At 43.0% G+C, this 26572-nt stretch overlaps 1 protein-coding gene across 10 annotated transcripts in view; it reads left to right on the forward strand.

Annotated features, from left to right (window-relative positions):
• NVL (nuclear VCP like) overlaps positions 1–26572 on the forward strand; it is a 78393-nt gene that overhangs the window by 25555 nt on the left and 26266 nt on the right. For all 10 annotated transcript variants that reach the window (XR_014786918.1, XR_014786917.1, XR_014786919.1 and 7 more), the window contains 9 exons: positions 6838–6939; positions 9724–9841; positions 11340–11484; positions 12742–13012; positions 15520–15738; positions 19935–20039; positions 22947–23009; positions 23548–23667; positions 26135–26234. Coding sequence is in view for 7 of the 10 variants with exons in the window: in XM_084828668.1 (XP_084684794.1) it covers positions 6838–6939; positions 9724–9841; positions 11340–11484; positions 12742–13012; positions 15520–15738; positions 19935–20039; positions 22947–23009; positions 23548–23667; positions 26135–26234 (1243 nt within the window). In the remaining 3 variants the exon portion in view is untranslated. The remainder of the gene's footprint in view (positions 1–6837; positions 6940–9723; positions 9842–11339; positions 11485–12741; positions 13013–15519; positions 15739–19934; positions 20040–22946; positions 23010–23547; positions 23668–26134; positions 26235–26572) is intronic.

Consider the following 26572-nt stretch of genomic DNA (forward strand, 5'->3'; position numbering starts at 1 on the left):
CGTGAGGTGGCATTTATACTTTTGGCCAAGCTGCACGCTAACCGGTTGATTTTCAGACCATCAGCCAAGGCTAAACCTGGAACACCAACTAGTGACATCGCTAAGGCCAATTTTTCCGAGTCAGAATATAGCTGCACATGACTATTACAATCTTCAGTCAGTTGCAGTGCTCGAGGCTGCCGTTGACGGATTTTTTTGGGCCACGGGGGAAGGAATGGCACTAGGCGACTGAGGCAACATGGTTGGTTATCGGACAAGTTGGCAGGAAAAAATGACCAAGTGCGAGAACCACATGTCTAAAACTATCCATGAGGCAAAAGTATGTGGGCCTCATTAAAAGATATATTTTGAATTTCATTACAGTGGAAGGGGGGGACCAGGGATGGCTTTACATTTTCCGGAAGATTTTTGACAATTGGGCATTCGCGCACACATAGCATTTGTTCCAGCAACAATGGGGGTGCGTAAATTCTGTAGGGGGTAGGATCTTTGCAACCACACCCCAATCAGCATTTTGGGAGTAAGTTAAACTTACACTATAAACTCTTAACATGGTATCTTTTTGAATTATTTCAGGATGGTTACAGACAGGTATTAGACATGCTAATAAGCCTGTTTGCAGGTATATCTTTTGGTAAACAAAAATACTTTATCCCAGTGATGTTAGCTAAGTGAAGCCAGTAATTATCAGCAAATTGCTGGGACAAACTACCTTCTCCAGGGGCAGGCCCCCCTTTTTTACATCTTATTAGGGAAACACAATACAACACTACTAACACTACAACACGCATGTTTGATCTTCTTTGGGATCTGACCGTACGCCGGGCAGCTATTCACCTGGCTAGCTGCATCAGGGTCTAGTCCCCTTCTTCAATTCTCCAGGTGCAGGTCTGACCGTACGCTGGGTGGACAGACTCCAGGTGTGCCCACAGTAAGGTCTAGCCTGAGTCTTCTTACTGCCTTTTCAGAATGATTTTTAAAGGATTTTTAGGATGTCTGTTTACAGTCCATTCCCCTCCTTTCGCTCTCTTGACTCGTGTTTAATGTACACGGGTTCATAGCTGTGGGGGTGGAAAGTATAACAGTTTTTGGTCCTCTCCATCTGGGAGTCAAAGGGTCATTTTTCCCTCTTTAACTCATACTTTATCTCCTGGTTGGAAAGGATGAATCTCTGTAATGGAAATTGGGGCTTATTTTCTAAGACAAAGCGACGCTGGGCTTGAAGAACTTTGCCCAGTGTTTAGACTTCTTGTTTAAGGCTAACGTTTGCTTGCTCTTGATGCTGCTCCAGTGTCAAGAGCAATGAAGTCAATGAAGTCCATGTCATGGCCCCTCACAGTGGCAGTGACTAGGGGCTTCCCAGGGCTGAGATTAAGGGGGCCCGGTCTGTCTTATTTAAGACTTTTGGCTTTAGCCACTTTAATGAAGGGGGCTTCTTTATACATTTTTATAGACCCCTGCTTTCCAGTTTGGTTGCTAACTAAGCTGTCTCCTCCCTCGCCCGTTCTGGCCCCTTTGGTTTTCTCTTTCATGTATTTGATTTATTTCATTTGGGCATTCACGCCACCAATGTCCATCTTGTCCGCACTGGGCACACTGATTTTTTCTTAAGAACCTTCTGCCTCTGCCGGGTCTTTTTCATTTCTTCGTCTACGTTTTCTTGGGCCTCTGGGTCGAGGGGGCATACTGGCAATAGGCATTTAAAAGACGCTCCAAGTACGCTCTGGGGGCTTCGGTGGCACCTTGCAGCGCTTTAGACACTTTGGTTATATTAACTGACTTTTTCATACTTGCTGTCATGGCTTCTAACAGCAGGGTTTGATACTGGGTGAGGTGCTTTAGCCCCGCTTGTGTGTTGGGAGAGAGAAACCTCTCTCCCTCTCTTGCTTTTTCTCTCTTTTGCTGATCTGCCTGTATTGCAGATCATGTTTCAAACTTTTTATATAAAACTTTCCACACTATGCACCAGCCTTGTCTTTTTGCAAGTTAAACTCACTTACTTAAACTTTTCTGCCTTACACCAGTCCCAATGACGCACATTTGGGATAGGCTCTTCTTCTCCTTCTAGTTACATTTTCTCATCTTAAAGAACTATTACATTATTGTTGCTACTTTATACACTGGTAATAAGCTCTAGGCATAATCAGCTGCTTCCAATTTACCCTGGGGCAACTATGGCCACGCTTTTTCTTTATAAATGTTTTCTCTCTTTGCTTCTTGCCTCCTTTTTCTTCTTGTTTTTTCTTCTCTATCTGTCTGCCACTTTTTCGATTTCTCTGTCTTTTTCTACTTGTCAACCATTGGGAACCACACTCAGTATCATTTGGAGTTGCAACTAACAGTAAAAACATCTGCAAATATCACAAATATTTTATGATATCTAAGAAATCATAAAATATACACAATAAACTTTTTTTTGCAATTTAACACAATGAATGGAAAACACTTTTTGCATGGTAAGGCATGATGGAGCAGATCCAGCAATTATACTGCTCTTCTGGCTGAAAGCTCAGGGCCCATTAAAATCAAGGGATGGGCATACTCACACACGCAAAGAGTTTTAGGTCACCATTTTTGCATCGGCAACTCTATGCTGCATGAGTTCTGGCAGAAGGAAATCTAAAAGTTATAGATCAAACTTAGCCTGCTGTACACTGAGCTGACTACAAACACAGACACACGGTCTACAGCAATGAGAGTTCAAGTTTATGAGAAGCTTCACAGCACTGTCCATGGAAAGTCTTTGACAATTCAGAATTTTAGTCCATGTGCAGAGTGTCTCTAAAAAGCCCAGATGATGGAGCCAAACAGAGAAGGCTCTGGGCAATGAAGATGAGATGTTTCCAGCAAAGGCTCCCCACTTTTGCATCAGTTTAAAAAAGGGGAAGTGTGGCCCTACACCCCTTCTGACAGACAAGGGCCTTTAACTTTTTAGCAAGGCCTCTGTCTAAACAGAGCGGCACAGCTCAGCTCTCTAGCCGTGACGCTTTAACCTGGGCAACTCCTCTGTAAATTTTACTTCTGTCAGGTTCTCACAGACATTTTAAAAACTTACTCTTTTTTTTTTCCTCTTCTAACCTGGTACACGAAAGCACTGAAACACTGAGTGCCGAAACTCAGGACGCTGGGGGGTGATGGGCATCGCCTTATACTTGCATTTTTTTCAGGCAGCCATTAATCTTCTTCGGGGAAGTGGTGGGGTGATTTGCAGGACTTCAAAGGCAAGCTTCCCAGTTTGTTTGTATTTGTAAATCCCAAGCTTAAAACAGGACACGATGAAGTACAGGGCAGCCAAATCTTTGCTTTGGCACAGGCAACAAATAACTCAGGTTAGCTTTCTTCGCTGGGGTCTCAAACAGGAAAACAGTCTTAATTTAAAGTTGTAACATCACTGACAGTGTCAGCCAGCCAGCTACACAGATTTCACTGTTTTTCAAGACAGTTACTCCAATATCTTCTTCTCAATCAGGTTGGGTCTCCCAGCTTACACAGTTTATTGCAGCTTCCAGGAGCATGGTAGTAGCGTAATTTTGGCTTGGCCAGGAACATGCTGTCTGGTTTCTCGGTCTCTTCAGCACACACACTCAGGCAGTTTAACACTGGACACTCAAATCAGTGAGATTTCTTTATTGCAGGGAATCCCACGGCAAAAGCTTAATGGTTACGCTCTTCAGAAATCATATAGCTGATGGTCTACAGGCTCTATGAAATTCTAGGACAGTTCAAAGCTAAACACGGCTACCTTGACAGAGATCTTGTCAAAAACAAGTCCTGCCAGACAAATCTGATCTCATTTTTTGATCAAGTAACCTCCCTTGTAGACCGTGGGAATGCTGTAGACATCATATACCTCGACTTCAGCAAAGCTTTCGACAAAGTGCCCCATGATATCCTGATGAGCAAACTAGCTCGAAGTGGGCTAGATGAAACAACGATCCGGTGGATCCACAGTTGGCTACAGAATCGGACTCAAAGAGTGCTTATCAATGGGACCTTCTCAAGCTGGGGAGAGGTAACGAGTGGGGTACCGCAGGGCTCAGTCCTGGGCCCAGTGCTCTTCAACACTTTTATTAATGACTTGGAGGAGGAGGTGCAGGGAATGCTGATCAAATTTGCAGATGACACAAAATTGGGCAGGATAGCTAATACTTTGGAAGACAGAAACAAAATTCAAAGTGATCTGGATAGACTGGAGCGCTGGGCAGAAAACAACAGAATGGCATTTAATAGGGACAAATGCCAAGTTCTGCGCCTAGGAAAAAGAAACCAAATGCACAGTTACAAGATGGGGGATACGTGGCTCAACGAGCGAGAAGGATCTTGGCATTGTTGTCGATCACAAGCTGAATATGAGCCAACAATGTGATGTGGCTGCAAAAAAGGCAAATGCTATTTTGGGCTGCATTCATAGAAGCATCGCTTCCAAATCCCGGGAAGTACTAGTTCCCCTCTACTCAGCACTGGTTAGGCCTCATCTGGAGTACTGTGTCCAGTTCTGGGCACCACACTTTAAGAAGGATGCAGACAAACTGGAGAGGGTTCAGAGGAGGGCAACAAAGATGATCAGTGGACTGGAAACAAAGCCCTATGAAGAGAGACTGAAAGAACTGGACATGTTTAGCCTTGAGAAGAGAAGACTGAGGGGAGATATGATAGCACTCTTCAAGTACTTGAAAGGTTGTCACAGAGAAGAAGGCCAGGATCTCTTCTTGATCATCCCAGAGTGCAGGACACGGAATAATGGGCTCAAGTTACAGGAAGCCAGATTCTGGCTGAACATCAGGAAAAACCTCCTGAGTGTCAGAGCAATACGACAATGGAACCAATTACCTGGGGAGGTGGTGGGCTCTCCCACACTGGAGGCCTTCAAGACGAGGCTGGACAGCCATTTGTCGGGGATGCTCTGACTTGGATTCCTGCATTGAGCAGGGGGTTGGACTCGATGGCCTTGTAGGCCCCTTCCAACCCTACTATTCTATGATTCTATGATTCTATGATCTTCATCCTGGTCTCTCCGCTTCGTTCTGCCTTGGGACCGTCCTATGGGCATGGCACACTTTCCACTCGAAGAGGGGTCTAGCCTGTGCCCTGGGGGCTGATTCTTCACCTTTATTTCATTTTGCGCCTTCATCTTCTGGGTCTTCATTTTCAGTTTCCATTTCTTAGGGATTTCATCTCAATTAGGCGAGGTGATGATGTTGCACAACTCAGAACGTTGTGGGCAATTCTCCTGCTGCCCTCCCGGCGCACTAGGCTAACGGTTACTTCTTCAGCCTCACACTCCCATGCTTCGTCAAAAGCCAGGCTGTCTTGCAACATTTCTCTGATTAACAGCCTCAGATCTTGTTCTTTTTTTTCTCTCAGCTCGACCTTGAGCTTTTTTGCTATTCCCTCTCTCTATTCTGAATCCTTTTTAAAAAATCTTTTTCCTTTTTTTTTTTTTAACATACATCTCAAAGGGGTGCAAGTCTTGCTTCCCCCACCTCCCATAGCCTCTCTCCTAAGATAAAGACAGACACAAGGAGGGAAAGGGGATTGGTCAGTGAGTAAGGGGTCTCACTGGCCGACACAAAAGGAATTTCACACCACGCACTTTGCTACTGGCCTGGGCACCCGGACGGTCAACGGTATGCATCAGAAACCGCAGTAGCCACTCACACAATCATCAGTCTCTCCACTGCATCCATATGTCCCTGCCACCCACTTTTCCCACTTTTCACCAGAGCGGAAAGCGGCTTCCCCAGCTTCCTCAGCTTCCCCAGCTTCCTCAGCTTCCCCAGCTTCCTCAGCTTCCTACTGAGTACTGGCGTGCTGGGTACTGGCGCCTGCTCAGGGGTGTGATCAGGCCCCCCTTCTACTCGCAAGGAGTAGGTTCTTTTGTATACGTATACCACCAACACTGACCTTCTTCATAAGGCGGGGCCCTCTTTTTTTCTGCCTAGTGGCCTTTCTCCCTAAAGGCTGGGCCCACTTTTACTCCATACTTGCCTTACTCCTGAAGGCTTCCAATGTGGGTTTCAACTCAATTGCAGCTGCGATACAGGCAGGGCTCAAGTTCCTTCCTCCGCTTCCCAAGGTTCTCTTGCTGCTCGCTGCCGTTTGGGCGATCCTGGCGCAGGCTCCCTCCCGTTTACCCGACAAAAAGGTCGGTGGCGCCAAGAAAGGGAGGCGTGCGCCGAGCTCTCCCTCCCGGTGCGGCGATAAAGAGCAGGCAACTGCCACCTCTCTATCTCAGAGCCTGCCACATCCGAGTCACGGCACCATTTATATAGCAGAAATCAGAGTCAGAGAGACCACGGAGTAAAGAAAAATGAGTATTCTTTATTTAACGCGCGGGCTTAAGGCTGGAATCTTTTCCAAAGAGCCAAAAGCCCAGAGGCATAGCCACACATTACTTTTATAGAGATGATGACACACAAGCGACCCTTTCTCCCACCCCCTCTCCTGTGGTTTTACAGTTGGTACAGTTGTTTATAGTACAGGAAGTGGGCCATAGGACATTCTATCTTGAGAACAAGGATACAGTCTTGCAGTAAGCAAAAAGGCAAAATCATGACTTTGTTGTGCAATTCGGCTTGCTGACAGGGGAAGTCTCTACATTGCTGTTCCTGCCAAACTATGCTAGCTCAGCAAGAACATGAGACCACTTAGTCTGACCCCCGACATGGCTGCTACACAAGTAGCTTTCTGTTCACTGCCTGCTGACACCCAGATGGGATGTTACTGCCGCCCCCTGCCCCCCACCGACTCCTCTCTTGCAAAATGCTTCTGTTAGGCTCCTGAACCTTGGAAAGTGTTTTTCCTACGATAATCTTGTGTGTTTTGTTGTTGTTCTAGGAACTTGAACTACCAATGCTCAAAGTAGCTGCTACTGAGATTGTATCTGGAGTATCAGGAGAATCAGAACAGAAGCTGAGGGAGCTGTTTGATCAAGCTGTGGTGAGAGCTCCAGGAAAAAGCCCTTTATTCACCTGATTCTTGGCAACTCAGTTAACATTAATATTGGGGCCACAGCATAAAGTCACTTTGACTTAATATGTGCTGGCTGGCTCTTCCGTTTTCTTCTGTAAGACCCAATTTCTATGAAAGAAGAAATTAATCTGCATTGTGTAATATTACAATATCATTGGGATAGGTTTCCAATTAACTTCTGCACCTACCCTGCTATGCCCTAGTTCCACCTGGCTTTTCCTTGCAATTTCAGAATCCTGCTAGTGCAGGGGTATCATTATTATTTTTAATGCTATCATAGCATTCTAAGAACATAAGAAGTGCCATTCTGGATCAGCCCAAGAGTCCATCGAGTCCCACATTCTGTTCCCACAGTGGCCAACCAGCTGCCTGTGGGAAATCCACAAGTTGAATATGAGCGCAGGAGCAAGCTTATCTCTACCTGGTGGGGGTAACTTGAGGATAGGATCACCTTGTTAGGCATGTCCATGCCAGATTTTCCTAATCTGGCACCCTCCAGATGCCATGCTGGCTGGAGATGAAGGGAGTTGTAGTCCATCACAATTGGAGGGCACCAGGTTGGAGAAGGCGGGCCAACAACATTGCCTTTTGTTGCTTTTCATTTGTCACAAGTATCATTTTTCTTTGCTGGTACATTGTACAAGGAGACTTAGGATTGCTCCTATCCTGGCATGTAGGTGCTAGTTGAGGATATGTTTGCTCTGCTAGGGCCAGGGCTGCCATGCAGCAGGCTGAAGCAGCCTGCTTCTCATAGCAGGAAGGCAGGAATTTGTGTCTGAACAATGTAGCAAGACTTTTCAAAGTATTGGCCTAGGGGTAGAGACGGGCGAGGCAGCTCCATTTGATGCCAGCTCTGTGCATTTAAGAGAAGTATTTCAGGTTGTACATATGTAAGTATATTCCTTTCCAAGTTTCTCTACTTGTATTCATGAACAAAATCATTATTCTTATTGCGGTTGGTTAACATACATTTGAAATATTGTCCTTTTCTACAAAATGCCATCTTTGTAGGGTTGGCTAGGTGGCACAATTCTTGCATGCTTGAAAATATGCTTCATGATATTATAAGTACTACAACTACACTGATGGTGGAGTGTTTTGTAAACTAGTAAAATCACTTATATAAAAGTAAACAAGCTTTCTTGAGTGCACAAACTTGATCTGGATTTTATCTTTCCCTCCTAAGACTTACAAGTTTCCTTGCCTTCCTCTTGTCCTTTTGGGCTCATGGTTAGATTTTAGCTTTCTAGATTTCTCAGTAGTAGTAGTAAATATGGCCAAAGGAATAGGAGATCCATATCCTGTAGTATATCTGTTAGATTCTATCTTGTGTTATTTGTGTTGTCTTGTATATACTGTGGATTGCTTGCACTCAGTTGTAGTTATCCATGATACCCTGGCCCAGTTCACATGATCACCACAGCTTAAACAAGCGATGGTGGCGTGTTTAAGCTATGGCGTGTGCCAGGTGCTATTTGCCTAATTACTCATCCAGCCATGGCTTATGTCGTGTGAACCCAGGCAGCATGGCTTGTTTGAGGGAAAAACAACCCTCAAATAACCCATGGGCTGTTGTAGGGTTACTAGAGGGCTTTTCCTCCTTCAAACAAGCCATGCTGCAGCTTATATAAGCCACCTTGGCTTGCTTAAGCAGTAGTGATCATGTGTGTGATGCTGTTCATAAAGTACCAAGTGGGGAAAAAAGACCCTAATTCACCTTTTCCCAACCTGGTGCCCTCCAGATGTGTTGGAATACAACTCCCATCATCCCGAGCCAGCATGGTCACAGTCCTAATTATTCAAAGGCACTTCCTTTTGCTTTTCAACTCCTGAGATGGTAACAGATTGGAGATGTGCTGGGGGTTTATTTTATTTTATTTCAAATAAAATAAAAATGCAAATACTAAATCCAATATGAGTCTCACAAATCCAGTATTACATCATTGCTAACGTATCTCACTTGACAAATCCCAAAAGGACCATTGAGGGATCCAGTTGTGTATCCTATTATGTTTCTAATAATTTTCTAATAACGTTCCATTACCTTTTTTGCATAACTACATTCCCACCAAGTATGAGCAAAAGTGCCCCTATTTCTTCCATATGTCCTGCAAAGATCCAAAATTTTCAGGTATATTTTTGACAGCCTTACATCTTTATAATCATATTGTAGTTTTCCTTAGAAGTTCATCCAATAGAAACCTCATCAAGTTTGTGTGTGTGTGTATACACACACACACACACACACACACACAATGTCAGTTGAGTATCTTGTATGTAAATATTGAATTCTCTTTTCAGTTTTCCCTGATACCACCTCCTTATTTATACCACCTCCTTCCTTCAATATTCTATAAAGCCTAGATAACAGATCTTTGTTTTCCTAAAGTAATTACCTTCTCAAAAGGCGCGAGTTAGCCTTGGGGGAAGGTTCATAGCGCAATGGTAGAGCACATGCTTTGTACACAGAAGGTTCCAGGTTCATTTCCCAACATCTCTAGATATCCTGTTCTCACATATCCCAGTCTCTTTAGTTGCACATTTGCACCCAGCTTGCATGCACGTATGCTTTCAGTAAGGACCCTATGCAGACCTCTCCCCAGCCTACAGAGCCCTCTGGGGCTGGATAATAAGTATGTGATTGGGTGAAAAGTGTTATTTTGACAAGTATTTATTTGAAATCATAATATGCTGAGAGTTTCTGATAAAGGTTCTGTGCCTGTCCTGATTTTCCCCCTCCTTAATTTCTAGGCCAATGCCCCGTGCCTTCTCTTCATAGATGAAATTGATGCAATCACACCCAAGAGAGAAGTTGCCTCAAAGGACATGGAACGGAGAATTGTAGCCCAGCTTCTGACTTGCATGGATGGTCAGGTTTTGTTTTTATTTCAAATTTTTTAGTTAACTATTGTATCAAATCTGTATTTGTTCATCAGATTTTGCTATTGATTCATTTGTTTTTAAGCGTCATTTTCAGTTGAATGAATGTCTTGCCGGTGTAGCAACCACAAATTTCCAAGTACCAGATCTCCTTGCATAGGAGCAAATTCCAGAATGGGATGTTGGTGTGTTGCAGTAAAAACAAACACCTGCGGGCCTGGTGGCACCTTAAAGACAGACTGATTTATGGTGGCAGGAACTTCCATGGGCCAGAGCTCCTTTTGTGAGATGCATGAAGTGTTATTCACAGATGGCAGACATATATAAATAAAAATTTTGCAGGGTGCAGACAGAAGAAAACAAATTGTCTTGTGAGACTGAAAGGTCAAGCAGCACAAAAGGAAGTGGTTAGTGTATCACAGTGTTATGCAGAGCACAAACAAATACAAGATCTAATCAGCGGGGTTATGACTTGCTCTGAAATGGACAGTTAGTTGCGATGGATAGGCATTGTAAGAGCAAACGTTTTCTGCAAGCCGTTTTGTGCAGCCACAAACCCCTCCTTGACCGCTTCCAATAGGACAGGTATGGGGAACATATGGCCCTCCAGATGTTGCTGTACTACAACTCCCATCATCCTTCACCATCGGCTAGGCTGGCTAGGGCTGATAGGACTTGCAGTCCACCAACATCTAGAAGACCACTTGTTCCCCACCCCTACAAGAGGAGGAGGATGGGTTTCTTGCCAAGAGTATGAGTCCATCCTTACTGTGTTCCAAAAAGCACCTGCCTTTTCTTGATTGCCTGTATTTGAGGATAAATGGCGCAACATATTTGTCAAGTGGTTCTCATGCCTGCAGCCTCCCAAAAGGCATGTAAAGACAACTGGTGGACCTGTGAAATGTTTTTACTTTGATCTGTTTGGATAAGATTGAGATCTAGTATGTCGTACCGATTTACGAGCCTGAACTGAGAACCAGGAAATTCTTGGTTTTCAAATCTCACCTCCACTATGGACTCACGGAGCAGCCTTTGGCAAGCAATGCATTCTCTCAGTTCCCAGTCTGTAATATGGGGAATACTAACTGGTATTAGCGTGTTTGGAAGGATTACTGAGATACTGAATGTAAAGAGTGTTGAACACTCGACAGTATTCTATCCACACTGAGTAGTATTAGCCTGGCAACAACAGATATTTGAGCGTTAGCGCCATTTGTGATCAGCGTGGATGCCGAAGGCCTTACGTAGGGAGGCTTGCAAAGGCAACGTTTTGATTTGTACTTTTGGTATAGCCCAATATTATCAATTATTGCATGGTTAAAAGAAAACTCTGGTGTGTATGCTGTTACACTGCGACATCATTAATAGCACACGTTGTCAGGCCTGACCACTGTGTGTGTAGCATAAACAATGATGTCCTGATGACAAAGCACAGTCTCCTTTGTTAGCTGCCTGTGAGTTTGATGTTTCTTTCCTTCTTCCCTCAGACTTGAATAATCTGGCTACTGCTGCTCAGGTCCTAGTAATTGGAGCCACCAACAGGCCAGATTCACTGGACCCAGCCCTGAGACGTGCGGGAAGATTTGATCGAGAGATTTGTTTGGGGATTCCAGATGAAGCAGCCAGAGAAAAGTCTGTCAGCTTTGTTTTTAAAGTTTTTGCTTAATGTTTGACTTTTGGCCTCCCAGCTGCTGAGCCCCCAAGGTTTTTCTTGTGCATTTAGCAACAGAAACTTAACAGATGTAGCTTCTTCTGTTGCAATAGAGTGAGAAGCCTGTGTCGAATTTCTACCCATCACATAGACTTGAAAGACAGGTATCCCCTTCAAGGCCAGGATTAATAACTCCACTTCATGCAGTTGGTAGATATAAAGCCAATAATACATGAGGAATGAAAGCGTTTTTGTTTTTTGAGATGGTAGGCTCAAACACCATGTTATGATTTCTCATGGTGTTTCTTTATATACAAAAGGGGGGCTTGCTATCCTATTAGAACAGACAAGTAATGGAACTCTGTGCAGTGCAATCCTCAGCAGGTCTGCTCAGAAATACATCTATGTTATGTTCCACATAAGATGCTACTGGGCCAGCATGGGAAGAAACCATAGAGAAGTAGCTTTACTGCCCTGATCAATGCACAAACCAAATCCCCTGGAATTGCTTGTGCACCTTCCCTTAAATTGTTGGCCCACTGCAGTTTTTTTTTCTGTGCATTCAGGACCTCCTAGGAGAATATGGTATCACAAGAATGTGAGTTCTTTTTATTTTGGTTGACAGTGCCACTATAATGCTGCATGTTTAAGGAGTCCTGCCAGTTGTATTTTAACTTGCAGAACTATGTCCTTGTAATGCAGCGGTGGAGAATGTTTTTCAGCCTGAGGACTAATGTTCTCTGGGCAGATTACAAACAATTAAAAGACTAAAATGCCATACAAAAAATTGAAACTATAACATACAATACAAATATTTAAAAGAATAATATACAATTTGATTATAGTTGTCTTGAGCAATAGTGGCATCAGCATAACTAATTACCAAATTGGTGAGACTGTTAGGTAGACCAAAGTACATTCAGATGTTTTGTTAATCATCACTGTGTTTATCATAAGCCTTGTCACCAACTATTTAGTAATAAGAGCAAATCTGGCAAGGAATAAACCTTTCATGTATTAGTTGTCATGTGAGTCGGTATCACTTAGGTGGAGATACCAATTTATATTTTGCAAGAGTATGACTATAATCTTGTTGATCCTCTGCTGTGTTGCTTATTTAATTGGGCAATCTTATCCCATTCTGCCTTTATCCTAAGCCTTGATAATTGTGTGTGTGGGGGGGGGGGGTTTGACAAAGACTAAAATTGTCACATCTTCCTTTATTTCCTCTTCATCAGAATTCTGAAGACACTATGTCGAAAACTTAAACTCCAAGAATCTTTCAACTTTGGCTACTTGGCTCATATGACCCCAGGCTATGTCGGAGCTGATCTGATGGCACTTTGCCGGGAGGCAGCCATGTGCACAGTGAATAGAGTGCTTGTTAAACAGGATGGGGAGAAACCTGAAGTCATGAGAAGTGAAGAAGAAGCCTGTGGAGAAGATATGGAAAGGAGTGTAGAAGGACGTGTAAAAAACAATACTGAAAAGCCAAATCTTCCCACTAAAGTATATATTTATTCTATTATTATCTACTGTAACTCTTTAATATTTAATATATAATAATGTCTGACTATATAAAAGGGGTGTCTTTTCACTGGACCAGCATTGCAGGCATCTGCAACAAAAAAGCAATAGTTTCCACCTGCCATTCTTCCCAGTCTCAAATACAGCCTCCAAGGCTGCTTTCATTTTTTAAAAAAGTGTCAGGGCAAAGGCACATGCAGCTGAGCATTATGTGTAGTTTTCAGTCTCAGTCGTTTGGATGGGTGTCTAATGTAGGAATACAAGGTGCTTAAGCTCAGTTATTTCTGCCAACCATTTCTGCTGCTTTAACTCCCTCCTCACACTTCAATCATCAATCTTGAGGTGTGTTAAATTGCATGGCAGAAATTAGTAAATTACAACAACAGTGGGCAGAAGGTAGATCAGGATTTACTGATAATAATCTGGGTGATCTGCGGTAGATTGTCAAGGATTTCTGACAACTACAACAACAAAATGATTCCCCCCACACCCCCTTATACACACACACACACACTCACTCACATTGCTGAAATGAAGGAAGCTGGGAGGGGGAAGAACCAGGAATAGATTTTTTGTTTGGAAGGGCAGCAAGTACCAATTTGAGTACCATTCAGTTCTGGTACTCAAAGCACATTCCTTAGCTCAGAATTCTTTAATTCTAAGTGTATTTGTTTTGTATCTAGCTCCAGCTGGGGGATCTTGGGATTGTAGTTAAAAACAAAGTTGGTCCCACAAGCCTGAAGTCTACTCACCTCCGAACTGCCAGACTTAAAAGGGCAGACAGTGATGTGAATCTATGCAATGAAACACTATTTTTAGAAAAGAACACTGGCTTCTAGGGGCCGTGCATAAACGAAGAAGAACTGAATATCTGAAATTCTCTTGCTGTACACAGAATCAGTAATGGGATGCAAGGGAATGAATAGCCCCTGTTAACATGGATCAGTTCTGCCTTTTTAAAAAGACATGTCAGTAGTCTTGGTAGGAGTAGCCAAACATTTAATAGGATGAATATGGGGGAGTTTGAAAGATGCACAGTGGTATTAAGGCTGCATAACTCATGCATCTTAAGCCAGTTTATGTTTTTATGATACAAGAGTGGAGGGGGCTTGAGGGCCACCTAGTCCAACCCTCTACTCGATACAGGAATCCAGAGCTGCAGCATCTCCAACAGATGACTGCAGAGCCTTTGCTTGAAGATCTCTAGCGCAGGAGAGCCCACCACCCTCTAGGTAATTGTTCCCATTGTTGAACTGCTCTTACTGCCAAGAAATGCCTTACTGTTCAACCAAAATCTACCCTCCTGTAACTTAAGCCCATTAGACCTAGTTCTGCCCTCTAGAGCAGCAGAGAACAAGTCTTTGCCAACTTCTATGTGACAGCCCTTCAGATACTGGAAGAGTGATATCATATCCCCTTTCAGCCTTCTCCAAGCTAAGCAAACCCATTTCCTTTAACCTTTCCTCATAGGACTTGTTTTACGTACTGCTGACCATCTTTGTAGCCCTCCTTTGCATCTGTTCCAATTTGTCTATATCCTTCTTAAATTATGGTGTCCAGAACTGGACATGGTAATCTAGATGAGGTCTGATTAGTACAGAAGAAAGGAGAACTGTTACTTCCCATAACATGGAAACTATGATTCTATTAATGTAGCCTAAAATCACATTACTGTGTTTTGCAGCCACATCACATTACTGGCTCGTGTTTGGCTTTTGATTGACTACAGTCCCCAGATACTTTTCACATGCATGACTTCTAGAGGTGTAAAATTTCCTTTACGTTTCCTTTACATTTCCTGGAATGTTGAAGTCATGGAAAAAATGGAAATTTGGGCGGAAATTGAAAAATAAGCAATAATTTTTTTTTAGTGCTGTTTACAAGTTTAAAGGGTTCATTATTTCCAGACATTTTACATCTCTATTCTTTGTATAAAGGTATTCTTGTTACATAGCTTTAAGAAATCATTTGGGCGTAGTAAAGGCTGGGTAACAATATATAAACACTGTCTTAAATACGGATTTTGGATTTTTTCCCAAAGGAAATTCCAATTTTTTGGAAAACAAAAACAGTCCCTGGAAAAAATGGGAAAACTGCTATTAATGTTCTTTTTGAGTATGGTTTTCCAACCAGCTGGGAATCCATCTAATGGTTTTATCATTCAGCCTGCATTTAACCAGCTTGCTGACTGAAATATCATGGGGGATTTGATGAGATGCTTTGTTGAAATCAACCTAAATTCTTAGCATTCCCACATTAAGCTGGTTACCCAATTTTTAAAAAGGGATGGGGATAAGATTAGTTTGGCAGATTTATTCGTTACTAAGAATAATATGTTTTACTAAGCATATTAGGTCAAGTGTGTTGTAATCGAACACCTGTCTTCAACTTCGTTGATGTCTATGTAAAATGTAAGGTTTTATTCCCTTCTGCCAACCTTGACCATTTTTGTATTGTGTCCCTCCTACCTCTGATCCTTCCTTCTGCAGGATGAATTGCAGAAACTGCTCGAGTTGTTAAAGAAACCTGACCCCCTGGGGGAGGAACATCTGCAAAGACTCTGTATTGAGTTGAATGATTTCATTGTTGCCCTCTCTACCGTGCAACCCTCAGCCAAGAGAGAGGGCTTTGTCACAGTCCCCGATGTGACGTGGGCAGATATTGGAGCCCTGGAGGATGTTCGGGAGGAGCTCACCATGGCAATATTGGTATGGCTGGACACTTTTTACAAAATCCTCCCATATAGGTAGTTCAGTGAATGCAAGACTGAAATAACTTCCAGAGAAGAAGCTGTATGAGGCTACCATCCATTCTGAACCCAACACATTTTGTGACTTTTCCTTGGAAGTATATGAGAGAAAACAAAATGCCTTCCTTGGCTTGGTCTAGGAATCTTGCAGCAAACTAGAAATTCTGAAATGGTCTCCCTTTGAAATGAAAACTGATTGACCTGGATTGCAGCATTATAACTACTCTGTCAAATGCTATCTTTTTGATCAGGCTTGAGTGTAATTTGAGAATACCGAAAAGAAATGGTAGCTACCTTAGCCACAAGAAAAAATCCACAATCCAACTCAAAGGCCACAAAGTGTGCAAGCTTTTGAGTTCTCCAGAATTCTTCATCAGGCAAATTAGAAGTTTATTGTCTGAGGGGACATCTCCTCCAGCTACTAGATAAAGCTACCCATTTTGACTTCTTCTGACTATTTTTTAAAGAACCTAGAATGCACTCTGAAGTTATCTCCACCTTTCTAACTATAAAAACATCTAGTTCAGGGATGGGCAAAGTGGCGCCTGTGGGCACCTTTCTTGGCACCCACCAAAATTTCTTCCCACTTCTTCCCCCCCTTTAAATGAACTGAAAATTGTGGGTTCAAAGAAGTTGCTTAGTGTGTTGAGGCTCAAACCCCCCCCCCCCCCCGCCTTGTACTCGGTCTTTTGGGCAGTTTCCTTGTCCTTTGTGACTAGCCGCGCCTCCAGTGGCAGCCATTTTGTGGAGTTGCCCAGGACAGTTTCTCAAATTGCCAGATGTTTCCTAAAAGGTTGCCTATCCCTGGTATAGTTGCTCTCTATTTCTGTTTTCCACTTACCAAGGAACTGAGTAACAGCTGGATTTTTATTTTCAGAAATGGGGGATAAACTATTGCTTGTTTGTTTGTCATCCGAACCACCCTAGGGACAGTCCTAAGTGCAACCTGAAACCTTCACAGCTCCTGGAAGAGCTTAATTTGGATGTCTGGAACCTTCCCGCGTTCCATATTAAGACGGTGACTAAAGGCATTCTCCATGGCTTCAACACCAGCCACTCCCCACCCCACTCCATACTTTTTTAGCATTGTTTACCATTTTGCCTGATGAAGAGATTTGGAGAACTTGAAAGTTTGCATGCTATTTTGTGATCTTTGAGTTATTCAGAATACTTGTCTGGGAAGAGGAAGCAGCACATGAAAAGGAGATAGCACAGATTATTCCAAGTAACTACTTCTGACCAAGTAATAGAATTTCCTTATCATATACATCTGCTTCATTGCAAGGATCTATAGTATACAGTATTTGAGCACAGAACTGTTCAGAAAGGAGAAACTAGTGCTATGAGGAGCAGCAATAGCTATTGTGGGAGATTTGTTGTTTTGTTCAGTCGTTAAGTCATGTCCGACTCTTCATGACCCCATGGACCATAGCACGCCAGGCCTTCCTGTCCTCTGTTCTCTCCCGGAGTGTGCTCAAGTTCTTATCCATTGCATTGGTGATGCTATCTAGCCATCTCATCCTCTGCCATCCCCTTCTCCTTTTGCCTTCAGTCTTTCCCAGCATCAGGGTCTTTTCCAGGGAGTTTTCTCTTCGCATTAGGTGGCCCAAATATTTGAGCTTCAGCTTCAATATCTGTCCTTCCAATGAGCAGTCAGGGTTGATTTCCTTTAGGATTGCCTGATTTGACCTCCTTGCAGTCCAGGGTACTCGTAAGAGTCTTCTCCAGCACCACAGTTTGAAAGCATCAATTCTTCGGCGCTCAGCCTTCCTTATAGTCCAGCTCTCACAGCCATACGTTGCTACTGGGAAAACCATAGCTTTGATTATACGGACCTTTGTCGGCAAGGTGATGTCTCTGCTTCTTACTATGCTGTCTAGGTTTGCCATAGCTTTCCTCCCCAGGAGCAAGCGTCTTTTAATTTCATGGCTACAGTCACCGTCTGCGGTGATCTTGGAGCCCAAGAAAGTAAAATCTGTCACTGCTTCCATTTCTTCCCCTTCTATATGCCAGGAAGTGATGGGGCCAGATGCCATGATCTTCGTTTTTTTAATGTTGAGTTTCAAATCCGCTTTTGCAGTCTCCACTTTCACCCTCAACAAGAGGCTCTTTAGATCCTCTTCGCTTTCTGCCATTAGGGTGGTATCGTCTGCGTATCTGAGGTTGTTGATAATTCTCCCGGCAATCTTAATTCCGACCTGTGATTCATCCAACCCGGCATTTCTCATGATGTACTCTGCATATAAGTTAAATAAGCAGGGTGACAATATGCAGCCTTGTCGTACTCCTTTCCCAAATTTGAACCAATCGGTTGTTCCATGTCTGGTTCTTACTGTTGCTTCTTGACCCTCGTACAGGTTTCTCAGGAGACAGGTAAGGTGGTCTGGTACTCCCATCTCTTTAAGAATTTGCCACAGTTTGTTGTGATCCACACAATCATAGGCTTTAGCGTAGTCAATGATGCAGAAATAGACGTTTTTCTGGAATTCTCTTGCTTTCTCCATGATGCAGCGAATGTTGGTGATTTGATCTCTAGTTCCTCTGCCTCTTCAAAACCCAGCTTGTACTTCCGGTAGTCCTCGGTTCACATACTGCTGAAGCCTAGCTTGTAGGATTTTGAGCATCACCTTGCTGGCATGTGAAATGAGCGCAATTGTACGGTAGTTAGAACACTCTTTGGCATTGCCCTTCTTTGGAACTGGAATGTAAACTGACCTTTTCCAGTCTTGTGGCCACTGTTGAGTGTTCCAAATGTGTTGGCATATTGAGTGCGGCACTTTAACAGCATCATCTTTTAGGATTTTGAATAGCTCAGCTGGAATACTGTCATCTCCGCTAGCTTTGTTGTTAGTAATGCTTCCTAAGGCCCACTTGACTTCACTCTCGAGGATGCTCAAGTTCAGGGACTGCACTATCACGGCTATCAGGGACATTCAGATCTTTCCTGTATAGATCTTCTGTGTATTCTTTCCACCTCTTCTTAATCTCATCTGCTTCTGTTAGGTCCCTGCCTTCTTTGTCCTTTATCATGCCCATCTTTGCACAAAACGTTCCCGTGAGATCTCCGATTTTCTTGAAAAGATCTCTAGTCTTTCCCATTCCATTGTTTTCCTTGATTTCTTCGCATTGTTCATTTAAGAAGGCCTTCTTGTCTCTCCTTGCTATTCTCTGGAACTCTGCATTCAGTTGGATATATCTTCCCCTTTCTCCCTTGCTTTTTGCTTCCCTTCTTTCCTCAGCTACTTGTAAAGCCTCATTAGACAGCCACTTTGCTTTCTTGCATTTCTTTTTCTTGGGAATGGATTTCGTTGCTGCCTCCTGAGCAGTGTTACAGACCTCCGTCCATAGTTCCTCAGGCACTCTGTCTATCAGGTCTAATCCCTTAAATCTATTCGTCACCTCCACTGTATATTCATAAGGGATATGATTTAGGTCATACCTGAATGGTTTAGTGGTTTTCCCTACATTCTTCAATGTAATCTGAAATTTTTCAATAAGAAGCTCATGATCTGAGCCACAGTCAGCTCCAGGTCTTGTTTTTACTGACTGTATAGAGCTTCTCCATCTTTGGCTGCAAAGTACATAATCAATCTGATTTCGATATTGACCATCTGGTGATGTCCATGTGTAGAGTCGTCTCTTGTGCTGTTGGAAAAGCGTGTTTGCTATTATCAGGATGTTCTCTCGGCAAAACTCTATTAGCCTTTGTCCTGTTTCATTTTGTACACCAAGGCCATGCCAGGTGGCAATATATATAAATGGTTTCTTTTCTCTGTTCTGGCTGGAGCACTGAGTTAATGTGCAAATTAATGCTCTACCCATGTAGGTCTGGGGTAGATTTAACACTGCATCCCATGGTTTGCCATGCTGGGGCCCAGCCTCGGTAGTGCTGCACCATTCCAGAGAACCAGCAACTGCTTGGGGAGCTTGCTTGCTATTTCCCAGAAAAAGACCATTGGAATTGTCAGCTTCATTTCCCCCTTTTTAGAATGGAATGGTTGGTGTAGTTTCTTTTTGTTTTTCTTCTGTTAATTCAGGGAGGCCTATTGCGATCCTTTCAGAATCCTTCATCCATGCCAAATAAATATGCTAACAGTTGCAGAAAACCAGTTATTTTTCTAGTTTTACACATGTATGGCATTTGCTCTGTTACAGGCCCCGGTGCGGAATCCTGAACAATTCAGAGCCCTTGGCCTCACAGCTCCAGCTGGCATGCTGCTTGCCGGCCCTCCTGGTTGTGGCAAAACACTGCTTGCTAAGGTAATTTTGGCTGTCTGTCTGCTTTCGAGCCCAATACAAGGTGCTGGTGCTTACCTTTCAAGCCCTAGACATCCCGGGGCCCAAATATCTGCAGGAGTGCTTCTCCCTATACTATCAGACTGCCATGCATTAAGGTAACTAGAGGAGGCTCTTCTGAGAGTGCCTTCAGTAACAGAAGTGCACCATGGAGGCACAAAGGAGAAGGCCTTTTCTGTGATGCCGCCCCATTTCTGGAATGCCCTCCCAAGGGAGACTCAACTGGCGCACATAAGAGGAGCTGTGTCAGATCTGATCAGAGACCTGTACAATCCACCCTTCCGTTTACACAGCGGCCAATCAGGTGCTTATGGAAAGCCCACAACAGGACATGAATGCAACAGCACCCTCCATCTTGTGTTCCCCAGCAACTGGTATACAGAGGCATACTGCTGTGATACTGGAGGTAGCACATAGCCATCAGGACTAGTAGACGTTGATAGCCTTCTCTTCCATGAAGTTGTCTAATCCCCTTTTAATGCCACATCTTGTGGTGGCAAATTCCATAGTTTAACTATGCGCTGTATTAAAAAGTACTTCCTTTTATCTGTCTTGAATCTCCCAGGATTGGGTTTCATTGAATGACCCTGGCACTAATATTAGAAGAGGGGCAAGGAAGGGGGACATGACAGAATGGAGGAAGTGGATAGGGATCAGTTTTTCTCCCCTACTCGCTCTTTTTCTAAGTGAAAAAGCGCCAAACATGCCAACGCTATACTCTTAGGCTCCAGGTTAAAATGTTTTTATTTGTTCAGGCATCTTAATTTTGTTTTTAACTTATGTTTGTATGTTTTTAGCTGGTTGGTGAATTATTGCTTTATCCTCCTCAATTTTATGATTTTATATTATGTTTTATTATATTGTTGATGTGTGTTTTTATCTTCGTACACTGTCCTGCAAACCACTTTTGTGGGTGAAGGGTGGTCTAGAAAAAATATAAAAGAAATAAAATATATTTTAATCACAATAGTAACTCTGCTTATGGTGAGTGAGATACCAAACTAAATAGATCATTCCTGTGTTGTGTGCTAGGTGTGTTTCATAGATTGGTACCAGTCTGAGGCACGTTAAATGTGCCTCTGACTGTTGGGTATGTACTAAGATGCACATCTTGTGTTGTGAGATGCTGCCTTCTTTGCTACTAATATACTGACCTGGTTTGCACATAACGCTAACTCATAATTTGTTTAAACAATGGGTTGTTGAATTCCAGGTTGTTGTGGTGTGCAAACCCAGCTGTGCTAACAAACCATGGTATGTTAACCAAACACTACCCAGAAAGAGACCCATGGTTTGTTGTTGGATTGTGAACTCTGGATTGTTTAAACTATGGGTTGCCATTACATGTGAACCTAGAACTGTGAGTTATTCCTGAGTTGTTTTGCCAGGCTACAGAGCGAGTGGACAAGAGCTACTTTACATGTCAGTACTACAGAGCCAGAAAGGCATTTGGGATACAAGTAGAGAGCGGGCAAAGAATGAGGGAAACAAACAACCCAGGGATTGAGAAAATAAACTGTGGTTTGTTCAGTCATCTACCAGATAAGCACTTGGTAGGGCAACAAACCATGGGTTAACCCAAGGATAAATAAACCATGAGTTAGCATTATGTATGAACCAGGTCACTGTGATCACGAAAGGCATGGTGTTGTTGTGAAGTAATTCTGTGAAGTACTATTTCACACAAGCAATTTACAGAATTCACTATCACAATGTGTGGTGATGGTCACTAATTTAGATGCCTTTAAAAGGGGGTTGGAGACATTCCTGGAGAACGAGTCTTATCAGTGGCAATTGGTCATGATGGCTATATGGAACCTTCAAGCTTGGAGTTTGCCTCCCGCCCCCCTCATTGGGTAACCTAATGAAATCAGTTGGCAGGAGATTCAGGATAAACCTGAGTCAGAAAGTATGCCTTCACAGAATGTATAATGAACTTGTGGGATTTGTTGCGACGAGATGTGGTGATTATTCTTGAAATTTGTCTTTTGGAATTCAAGGAATTACGGATTAAAGAAAAAACTATTACCTTACAAAGCCCTAACTTAAGACTCTGGGGTCCCCCTTCCCCTGCTTTTTTGTGTTTGGGAATTTGTGTAACTATTACAATTAAATATGTGATGTTCTGTCATGAATGTTACCCTGAAAATATATTGTAAATTAACACCCTGCGTGTTTGAGGTGAGGAAGAACTGGTGCTTGTACTTCTGAATTCTCATCTAAGGCTCTGCTCCCTGTTCCGCTATCAACTAAAGCGGGTGGGTGCATAGGGTGTGTACAATGCTTCACAACAGTGATGCACACTTTTTGCCCTAGTTGAATGTCTCTTCTCCCCCTGCCTCACTTACCCTGTTTTCATATACTAGGTGCAGATGCTGCTGTGTCAGTGTGCTTTTGGCTTGGGTGCTGACTGTCTCTTTGGTCTTACAGGGGTTTGTTTCTGGTTTTGCTGATGCTCTTTTTGAGTTGGTTTGTTTGTTTTTAATTGTACTGAAATGATATTCAAGGGGGAAAGGCTCTAGCACAGTAGTTGGGCACATGCTTTGCGTGCAGAAGGTCTCAGGTTCAGTCCCCGGCATCTCCAGGTAGGGCTGGGAAAGGATTCTGCCTGAAACCCTGGAAACCTGCTGCCAGTCAGTGCATACAATACCGACTTAGATGGACCAAGAATCTTAGTCAACGCTGCATCCTATGTTAGATCTGTGTTGGGGTGGTGGTGGCGGTAGGATTGATTTTGGGGATTGATTTATTGTCACCTTGAGGGTTTCCATGGATGGGAAGGCATAAGTTAATTTTAAAAGCATCTTTATTACATATATTTTTTAGAAAAACCATAAATATGAACTGGTTATATCCTTACCTTTTTCACAGGCTGTGGCAAATGAGTCTGGACTGAACTTCATTTCAGTGAAAGGGCCTGAACTGTTGAATATGGTGAGTTCTGTTTGTAGTGCTTAGTTGCCACTAATTGAGTTTTCAGTGGGTGATTATGAAAACGTTTCAAAGTGCATAATCTATGTAACAAATTCCATATTATAAAAATGCATATTTATCTTGCTTGTTAGAACTGACTTGTCAGCAAGGGAAATAACAAATTGAATTTGGTCATTCAATTCTGGCCCAGTTCCATGAACCTCATTAATGTATTTATTTGTAATATTTATATACCACTTAATATCATAAAATCTCTTAAGTGGTTTGTTAGTTTGGGGTGGAGTGGGGTGGGGGTCCAGAAAATGAAAGTGAATCAAAGGAGCTACTTTCCACCTGTAGTGAGGTTATAAGGGGCAGGTGTGCATGAGTCCAAGGCTTACTCCTTACATCACCATGGGTAGAACCTTCAAGGTGAAGTCACCTCTGACCTTGTTCTTTTGATAGGCCTCTCCAAATGATCTGGCTTATTATGCTTATCTGTGGAAACAGAGACTCCACAAAAGTTTACTGTTGCTTGTTTTTCCCTTCCCTGTTTCAGTATGTGGGGGAAAGTGAGCGTGCTGTACGTCAGGTATTCCAGCGTGCAAGGAATTCGGCACCTTGTGTCATATTCTTTGATGAAGTTGATGCCTTGTGTCCTCGGAGATCAGACCGTGAGGTGAGCGTAAATGCACTTTATCCAGTCACTTAGCTTTGATGTAGTATTGGGGGAATGTACATGAATGTCTCTTGTCAATTTTATTTGCTTTCAAAATAGCTCTGTGAAGAAAGTTGTTCTTCCCATCTTACATTCAGGTGTGAATGGGAGCTGTGAAAAGTGGGGAGCCTAAATCTCTCTCAAAAGGACTTGCTGGAGACTCAGGGAAGCGTAGAATGGAAACAGGGCACCCACAAGTGTCAGTTCAACACGTAAAATCCTGAGGATCACCTTCCGAAGAGGGCAATCTTGTCCCCGTTTCTTGACCTGTTGTTGTCAAACGGTGCGCAAATTAGCTTATACAAAGTCTTGTCCTGTCAATTTCTTTGTATGTTTCATACTGCACTTTGTTCCCTTTGACAGCACAAACATGCATGGATATTGACAAGGCAAGGCTACGCAGATCTGACAGCCACAAGTGTACACTTGCGCAACTGCAAAAAAACAACACATTTTTAAAAAAACAATTACAAACACATTTGTGCAAATTGTCGGGGGCCAAAAAAATTAAAAGCCAAGGAACAAAAAGGGGTCACAATCAGAGCAGGGAAGGGCACGGGATGGGCAGACAAGAAGGGTTTTCCTGCGCAGTACACTGGGATACCAGGTGGAGGGCTGAGGGAGACGGAGGGGAAGGATAACCCACGGCAAGCCCAGTCATCTGTTGGGTGCAGCATGGGTTGTTCTGAAAATACCCACACTGCGTAGCTTATTCACAAATACAACCAGTGACTTGCTCAAAGCTCCATAACTAGTCCCTGGCACAGTTGGGTCTTGAACCCACATCTCCTGAATCCAAATCCTCCGCTGTGTACGCTGTACCACACTGGCTCACTCATCCCCTGCTTTAAGGCTTAAAGATATATCTGGAGAAGTGGAGCTAGCTTTGCCAATTGGGGCACACTGCATTGGGGGTTCTTATAATCTGGAAAGATCAGATTGAGTGAGTAAACACTGCTGCATAATACAGATCACTATAAAAGTTCAGTGTGAAGGGATATAAAAAAGGAGCTGTCTTTGTAAAAACTTGGGCCATCAAGGCTAGTATTTTCAGCCCTGATTTCAGGCAAGAGATAAGCTCTGGAATCTCTGATCCCTTCATTGGTCATCGAATCATAGAACAGTAGGGTTGGAAGGGGCCTATAAGACCATTGAGTCCAACTCCCTGCTCAGTGCAGGAATCCAAGTCAGAACATCCCTGAGAGGTGGCTGCCCAGCCTCATCTTGGCACTGTTGTTCCTCCAGCAAATGGTATTTAGATGTATATTGCCTCTGAACCAGGATGTTGCATATAACCATCATGACTAGTAGCCATTAATAGACTTATTCTCCATGAATTTGGTCCCTAGCCATCTCCCTAAGGTGGTAGGCAGGAAGATTTTAGGCACCGTTTATTGCACTTGTAATTAATTATACATCATTCTTCTTTAATATTATGCAGTCCATGAGAAGATTCAGGTATAAATCAAGAACACTTATCTCCATTCTTCTCCAAAGTGGAGGTTGGAATTTATTTAAAGATGCATCAGACGAGGCTAACGCATAACCTTGACACAATAAGTGCTTTGTGTTTTTATTTACAGATATTAATTTGTTACCATCAGACAGCTCTTCAAACCAGTTTCACTAACCTCCCTCTTGAGACTGCACTGTAATCCTGCAGGCTAAAATCAGCTAATTGCATTTTATGTCTGTTCTATAACTTATTCTTTCCCCTTTCAGGATTTTGTGATGTGATGGCCAGAAGGCTAGAAATTGTTACGTTTAGTCTTTCTGGGTGGAAAGTTGAACGTTCAACAGAACGTTGAAACTAGTGTGGCAAATGAGCCAAGAAATTATACTAGATCATCAGGAAAGAAGATACACCATGGATATGAAAAAGATGAATGATCTAGATTTTTTTGTCTTTAATCTGAGATTGTCATCTAATGTCAGGGGTGGGGCATCTTTTTTCAGCCTGAGGGCCAAAATCCAATCTGGGAAAGGTCTTGGGGATGCATTCCATATGTGGGCAGGGCCAAAGGCAGACTGGATGGGGCCAAAGACAATATTCCTGATTTTAAGCCTACTCAGAAATAAGCAGGACTGAATCACTCAGCAGCATTTTCAAGTAGAATCCAAATACCAAGCCGCTGCATGTCTACTTACAAGTAAGCAGGGCAATACTCCATGTCTATTCACAAATAAGCAAGACAAGCCTCCGAAGTAAGCAGGAGTGAATCGCTCTCGCTTCCTCCCCAGGCCCTGCCCCTCTCCTTTGCAGGGAAAAGCTCTTATTTCCGATCACCTGCTGATCAGAAATAAGAGCTTTTTCCTGCCAGAGGATGGTGCAAGCTGGTGGGCTGGATGGGGAGCCCCCACTAGCCCGAGGCTCTCTATCCCTGGTTTATGCTGCCTTTGTCATTTTGCTGCATTCTTACTTTTACAGTCAGGTGCCAGCATTCGTGTAGTGAACCAGTTGCTAACAGAGATGGACGGCCTGGAATCCCGTCGTCAGGTTTTCATTATGGCTGCCACCAACAGGCCAGGTAAGAAGCATTGAACAATTGGAACTAGTCTGAGGAGCATAAAATGGCTGTCTGTTCTGATGCATGTACATTTGTTTGCTTCATGATAAAGAGGTAGATTTCATCCACTACATAGGTGCTCCATGTGTTTTATTTATAGCAGTGTGAAATGTTTGAGACTAGGTTTATTAAATTTAATTGAAGCTGTCACCGAACTGAGGAGGATTTGGATCTTTTACCTTTTTGTTTATCTCTGACCACCAAAATGTCACAGTATTTAAAAAATGCACCTAAGTTTCTTATCGCTTAATTTTCTGCTGAGGCCATCAAATTTATAATACAACCTTATTCCCTTTGCA

This window comes from Heloderma suspectum, chromosome 1, assembly GCF_057233095.1.
Source record: "Heloderma suspectum isolate Gila_16-S chromosome 1, 16-S_ref, whole genome shotgun sequence".
NCBI lineage: Eukaryota > Metazoa > Chordata > Lepidosauria > Squamata > Helodermatidae > Heloderma > Heloderma suspectum.